Genomic DNA, 7,046 nt, shown 5'->3' with positions numbered 1-7,046 from the left:
ACCCTCCTGCATCCTCATCACCCTCTGCATCCTCATCAACCTCCTGCATCCTCGTCACCCTCTGCGCCCCCATCGCACTCCTGCATCATCACCCTCCTGCATCCTCATCATCCTCCGTGCCCCCATCGCCCTCCTGCATCCTCATCACCCTCTGTGCCCCCATTGCACTCCTGCATCCTCATCACCCTCCTGCATCCTCATCACCCTCCCACCCCTCCATCACCCTCCTGCATCCTCATCACCCTCTGTGCCCCCATTGCACTCCTGCATCCTCATCACCCTCCAGCACCCCTGTCGTGCTCTCGCATCCCCACCACATCTTTGCCTTCCCGATCACATCACCCTCCTGCATCCTCATCAGCCTCCTGCATCATCATCACCCCCCCATGTCCCCCTTGCTCCCTTGGGTCCCCTCTGTCCTCCCCCTGGGTCCCTTTGTCTTTCACCCCCGGTCCCCATCACCCTCTCACTTCTCCATCCTTCTCCCACATCCCCACTGTCCCTTTGCCTTCCTGCATCCTCATCACCCTGCCATGTCTCCCCTGCCCCCATGGGTCCCCTCTGTCCCCCGCTGACCGCCCCATCTCTGTCTCCTCCAGACTCTGGATGTGGCCAACAACCAGCTGCAGGAGCTGCCTGCCGCGCTGGCCGACTGCCCCCGGCTGAAGGAGGCCAACTTCAGGGGCAACCAGCTGAAGGACAAGCGGCTGGAGAAGATGGTCAACGGGTGCCAGACCAAGGCCATCCTGGAGTACCTGCGCGCTGGGGGCCGCGGGAAGGGGAAGGCTGAGAGTGCCAGGGAGGAGGCCAGGAAGAAGAAGAGGGAGAAGCAGCAGAAGAAGACCAGTGGTGACGGGGAGCAGGATGAGGTAGAAGAGGCAAGCAAGCTGCTGGTGAAGGTTCTGCATGTCTCCGAGAACCCAGTGCCTTTGGTGGTCAAAGTAAGCCCAGGAGTAAAAGATGTTCGACCCTTCATCGTGTGCTGTGTGCTGAAGGGAGTGAACTTGAAGCCAGGAAATGCTCTCAAGAGGTTCTTGTCTGCACAGGTAACTGCTGCGACCTCGTGGTACTTGTTTGCAGTGGGAATGTTGCTGGCAGAGTTGGAAACGGACTGTTCTAGGCTCCTTCCAGCAGATGAGTTTGTGAGCTCCTCACCTAGCAGGTGTGAGGGTACAGGGGGAGACTGTGCAGAGTGGTCTCTGCCAGCAGCATGTGCACAAATCAGCAGAACTGTGTTTGGGAAGAAAGGGCTGTGTTTGGGGCTCAGGCATTGCCGTGAGGATGGTGGATGTGCTGTGTCTGTAACAGCAGAACTCAGTGCTGTGGAACCTGTTGAGAGCTAAAAAACCCCATGTCCACGTTAGGTGTCCCCTGGATTGGCTTCAGGTTCCCTGATCTGTGCTGAAACCCAACCTTCCACTGAGGGATCCTGCCCACAGCCTCCCCTGGCCCTTAGGTGGCAGGTGGGAGCTGCTCTCAGGGCACCAGACTCGAGCATTTGTGATTGTTACCTGATTTAAAACTCAATTTCCCAGTTGAGAAACGTGTTGTATGTTGTTTAGCTTTGCTGCCTTTGCATTTGGGCCGTGGTGCAGACACAGGTGAGGGCAAGGGCTCCTTTCCATGCCCACCTGGCTGGTAGTGCTGCAGACGTTGAATACAGAGGAATCTGCACCTTGTGAGGGATAAATCACATGGACCATTTGATCTGTGTCGATGTCATCCATTGTGTTTCAGACTAAGCTGCATGAGGACATCTGTGAGCGGCGCACAGCAGCCACCATCGCCACCCACGACTTGCAGCTGGTCAAAGCTCCTCTGACTTACGATGTTCAGCCTCCCGAGGAGCTGAAGGTGGGGCTGAAGGGCAGTTTCTTGCCCTTAGAATGTAAAAAACAGGTTCCAGGAACTTTACTGTGGAAGCTGTGCTGATTTCCTTGCTGTCCCAGGTGCCTGGCTTAGTACTGGTGACTGAGCCTGTTTTTCTGGTGGGTGTTGTGGCTCACACAGAGGTTTAAGCTCTGTGATTGCAGCAGTCCTTGTGAAATGGAAAGTATTTCCATGCTGAAAAAGGCATTGGGAGTGACAGCACACAGGAGTATGTTTGAAGTACTGACTTGCTTACAGAAGTATTAATAACCTCAGTGTTTGAGTCAAACATTTTGTTGTGTGGTGCAGATAATGCCTCTGGGTCGGAAGGAGATCAAGGCAAAGGACCTTCTCCGCCAGCTGCAGTCGGAAGCTGAGGAGCAGAGGAAGCAGAAGAAGCGTCAGAATGTCTCTGGGCTGCACAAGTCAGTACCCTCATCTTCTGTGGGTTTTTTCACCTGAACTTAGGTGACTGTTGTGGGAGTCACTGGGAGCGAAGTGAGGCTGACAGTGCCTTTTGTTGTCTCTGGCTGCATCAGGATCACACACTAACTCCTTTTTCTCACTCTTTTTGCCATTGTGTCCAGCTGCTCTCTCAGTCACTCCCTTTGCTGCTCTGTCTCTCCTGGCAGGTACCTGCAGTTGCTGGATGGAAAAGACAACTACCCATGCCTGGTGGATGCTGAAGGCTCAGTGATTTCCTTCCCACCAATAACCAACAGTGAGAAAACAAAGGTACTCCCTGTTCATGGGAATCCGTTAGTCAATTTGAGTGTTTCCTTCTGCTCAGAGTTAGCTCAGATTCAAAGACACACAAAGTTCGTGGAACTTGTGCTGTGAGGGAGGTGCTCTGGCTCCTGACTTGCTTCACCTGCAAAACTCTTACAGATTCGAAAAGACACCTGTGACCTGTTTCTGGAGGTGACGAGTGACACCAGCTTACAGATCTGCAAAGATGTCATGGACACACTTATCCTGGTAGGGAGTTCAGGAAAATACCCTCTCTGGTCTTGGTGGGCTCCTACCCAGCACGTCAGCAGAAGTTGGCTGGTACTTTAGTAGTGTCATTGCCTCTCACTGATTGTCTGCACAGAACTGATCTTGTTCTCTGCATTTTGCTTTTCACAGAAAATTGCAGAGCTGAACAGGTTTACCTTGGAGAACAAGGAAGGCTCAGGCTCGGATGCAGAGCCAGATGCTCTCTGTGGACCAGGGAGTCTGGAGCCCAGCGAGCACACACAGCCCAGGAACCTGCCCTTGGTGGTGGAGCAGGTGCGAGTGGTGGACCTGGATGGAAACCTGAAAGTACTTTATCCTTCCAAGACTGACCTGGGCACAGTGTCCTCTCTGCTGACTGTGATCCGCTAGCACTGTCTGCACTGAGGGGAGGATTCCACCTTCTTTTGTTCTCCCCATGTTCAATAACACAACTTGTGCACAGTGAGAGGGTTTGAGTTTTTGAAGAAAAGATGCAGAGTGTCCTGCCTGGGAGGCAACAGCTTCACAGCTTGATGAGCTACAGCAAGAACTGAAATCCTTCAGCCTTAACGGAGTCATTGGTGTTGGGGCAGGCAGAGGGAACAGTGTCTCCAAACGTGGCCTTAGGGCAGAGAAGGTGTTGGACACCAGAACACAGTGACTGGTAGATAAACTCACGATGTTTAAAACAAGTGTAGTCACACTTCCCTGCCAGATCACTATTTCTTCCTGGTGTGTTTCAGCTGGGTCCTTGTTGGGCAGCAGGAGGTGGAACTGAGGGCCCATGCTGAGTAGAGTCCTGAACCTGAGTGCTGAACCACTGCTGACATCTCGTTCTGCATCATTTTATTGCTGTCTGGAGTAATTGTGAACATTTAGCTGCTGTCAGAGACATGACCTGCTGTCAGAACTTGAGGGATGAGTTTGTGGGGGATGGTTTCTGTGGTCAGGTGTGACCACAGATTCCATTTTTAAGTGAAGTCGGTTTAATTGACTGCAAGGTTTGTGTGTCCCAGTGCATTCCAGAGCCACCCTCCATCCCTGTGGGAATGCCTCTTGTGTCCTTGTGTGTGCCTGGTGAATTGCTGTGACTGGGCACTGGCTCTGCTCTGCTGGTGAGGTTGTGTCCCTTCAGAGGGCTCATGCTGCCTCACCCTGTGCCCCAGAACACACTCCTGCCCTCCTGGGGCTCTGCCACACCCCATGTCAAGGTGTTGGGGACACCTTCCAAAACAGGCAGTTTGAGCTCACACCTGTCCTTAAACCAAGGTGACCTCCAGGCTGACTCTGCTCTGTTAAAAATGGCACTCCCAGAGCTCCAACTGACCTGATCCCATGTCAAATACATCTCTGTGTTGGGACTTGTGTAAGGAATGGAAAAATAAAACAGTTCTTGCAGTCCTGGCACTGTCACTCACTCTGGTGTTGGTGAATGTTCAGTTGTGTCACTTAGAAACTTCCCAAGTAGCCAAGCAATCCTTGTGCTTCAGGCTCCCTGGGAAGTCAAGTGTTCCTGCAGTCCAAGGGCTTACAGGTGCCCTGAGTTGGCTGACACAGTCAGATACTCCTGCAGAACTTGGTCTCAGTGAAAGGAGTTTAATTCGCTGTGAGTCACCAGCTCAGAACCTGCAGTCAGTGGCAGGTTCTGGCTTGGCTTTTCTGTGTTACTTGATAGAGCTCTTTCTCCTTTCCTTAGCAGAGGATGCAGTGGTGGTGCTGCTGGGGAGCGATGGCACCTTGATACCTTTCTGCTTCAGCACACGGTGGAACTCCATCCGTTCTTTAATGATTTTCTGAAAGTCAGGGGCACGTGAGAGCTGGGAAGGCACTAGGTGAAGAGCAGCACTGCCAAGTGTTCTCTTACCTCAGTGCTGGCAGCTGAGTTTGGAAGAGCCACATACCTGCATTGCATCCAACAACTCCTCGTCCGTGAGCTCAGCTGACGGGGCCTGGCTGCCCTCGATGCTGAACACAGCCTGGAGTATCTTGCTTCTAAACCTTTCAAACTTGGGTAAAAAAGGAAAGTAGCTGTATTTAGTCCTTATAGACCAACTCCTTGGCCTTTGCAGGGATTTACAGAGGCTGCATTGTCAGGCTTGGGCAAGGTACTGGTGGGTGATGAGATGGGAAGTGTTTATGTGGAATTACAGGTGGTTTGGGCTTCACTGCAAGTGAAATGGCTTTGAGGTGATACCTGCTGCCTCGAGTCTGGAAGGGTGTAGAAATCTGGTGATGTAACTGTTCTGAACTTGAGTTTCTCAAGGGGTTGTGGTATTTGAGGCATGTTTGCTTTCAGTGGCACAAGAGTTGTGCTATCAGCTGGGCAGCACGTGGACTCAGGTCCCAGGCGTGTCCCAGGAGGGAGCAGGGCTCTGAGGTGAAGGGGACCAGGCTTACCTTGCTGCTGGTGGATTCCAGTGCCACTCTGGCTTGCAGCTCTGAGTGCTGCAGTGCCTCAGCCTGGCTCTGGATCTCCTTCTGCGCCCGTTTCAGCTCCTGGACCTGGCAGCAGCTGCTCAGACCCTCGGCCCGTAGCTGGGTGACTGTCTCCTCTAACTCACTGATCAGCTTGTTCTGCTCAGCCAGCTTGGATTCCTGCTCCCCAACGACCTGAGAAGATGCAGAAATCCAGCTGTTGCTGTGGCTCCCCAACGACCTGAGAAGATGCAGACATCCCGCTGTTGCTGTAGGGAAGGAAGTGAGCAGGTTTGGCCTCATCTTCCCAGTGTTTGGTACAAATGGTTTGTGTTTCCTGGGCAGAGCCTGTGGACCAACAACCTCACCAGTACTGTAACTGTTAATACTTGTGGTTTTCTCTAAAACTACTGGATTGAGTAGGGATGTTATATGCCAGACTCCCCAGGCCTAAAACCAGCCTGGAGAAGCAGCACATCCCAGAATTTTCTATAGCAGCTTTGCACCGAGTTCACCTGTCGGAGGCTGCGGTTCTCCTCCTCCATCATCGCCAGCACTTCTTCGTGTTTGTGCTCTTCTCTCAGGCTGTGAAACTGAAGGGAGATTGTTTTACATTTCAGTTTTGGAGTTGTGCCTCTCCTGCCCAGGAGAGAGGGAACTGCTGTGTGAATCCCGAATTCCTGGCCGCAGCTCTCTTGGGCCATACCTTGTCAGTCATGGCTTGCAGCTGCTCTTGTTGCACTGTGAGCTTCTTCTGGAGCTCAGCTTTTTCAGACCTGGTCCTCCGCAGGTGGCACTCCTGGCGCTCCAGCTCTCTCTGCAGGGAAGAGATGGCACCTGAAAGTGGAAGTGCTGCTGTTAGGCAAACTGAATCCCTGCAGAAAGCTCTGTGCCTCTTCTTCTCAGGTGAGTCTGGGTACAGACTGTGGGTGATGTTCATGCTGCAGCCACAGTGACACTGGTGGTTTGTGGTGCTTTGATGGGATGTGAGATTGTTCAGCCTAGAGAAGTGAAGGCTTTGGGGTGACCTAACTCCAGCTTTCCAGTACCTGAAAGAGCCTAAGGGGAAGATACAGAGAGTAGGGTTAGATTGGATATTAGGAAGGAATTCCTCCCTGTGAGGTGCTGAGGCACTGGCACAGGTTGCCCAGAGCAGCTGGGGCTGCTCCATCCCTGGGAGTGATCCAGGCCAGGTTGGATGGGGCTTGGAGCAACCTGGGCTGGTGGAAGGTGTCTCTGCGCATGGCAGGGTGTGGGATGAGATGAGCATTAAGATCCTTCCAACCCAAACCATTCTGGGATTCTATGTGAAACTCTGTGTGAGGCGGGCACTGCTCTGAGGAGATGCAGAGTGGGTACCACGAGCCATGTTGTGGTCGTCCTTGGCTTTCTGCAGCTCCTCCTGGAGATGTCGCAGGGTTTGGGGGGTGACCTCTGCCTCCCTCTGTGGCTCCTCCTGCCTGGTCCCGGCAGCATCGGCTTCTGCGTCCATCGCCCGGGCCGGGATGGGGTGATCTCCCGGGGGACTGGGATGAAGTGCTCTGCCCGGGGTCGGGATGCGGTGATCTCCCGGGGGACTGGGATGTGGTACTCCCCGCAGGGTCGGGATGCGGTGATCTCCCGGGGGACTGGGATGTGGTACTCCCCGCGGGGTCGGGATGCGGTGATCTCCCGGGCTCGGGATGGGGTGATCTCCCGGGGTACCGGGATGTGGTACTCGCCGCGGGGTGGGGATGGGGTGATCTCCCGGGCTCGGGATGTGGTACTCCCCGCGGGCTCGGGAT

The 7,046-nt window shown here is 53.8% G+C and overlaps 1 protein-coding gene across 1 annotated transcript; it reads left to right on the top strand.

Annotated features, from left to right (window-relative positions):
* Nucleotides 1-599: 599 nt before the first annotated feature.
* On the top strand, nt 600-3,237 carry LRRC47 (leucine rich repeat containing 47; the record flags this gene model as incomplete). The annotated part of the gene is made up of 6 exons (XM_009080534.1): nt 600-1,046; nt 1,738-1,854; nt 2,179-2,294; nt 2,502-2,604; nt 2,758-2,847; nt 2,998-3,237. Coding segments are annotated over 6 exons (1,113 nt in total), but the record flags the coding sequence as incomplete, so codon positions are not given.
* Between the last annotated feature and the right edge of the window lie 3,809 nt (nt 3,238-7,046).

Source organism: Acanthisitta chloris, unplaced genomic scaffold (assembly GCF_000695815.1).
Source record: "Acanthisitta chloris isolate BGI_N310 unplaced genomic scaffold, ASM69581v1 scaffold1308, whole genome shotgun sequence".
Lineage (NCBI taxonomy): Eukaryota > Metazoa > Chordata > Aves > Passeriformes > Acanthisittidae > Acanthisitta > Acanthisitta chloris.
This window is presented reverse-complemented; position numbering and strand designations above follow the sequence as displayed.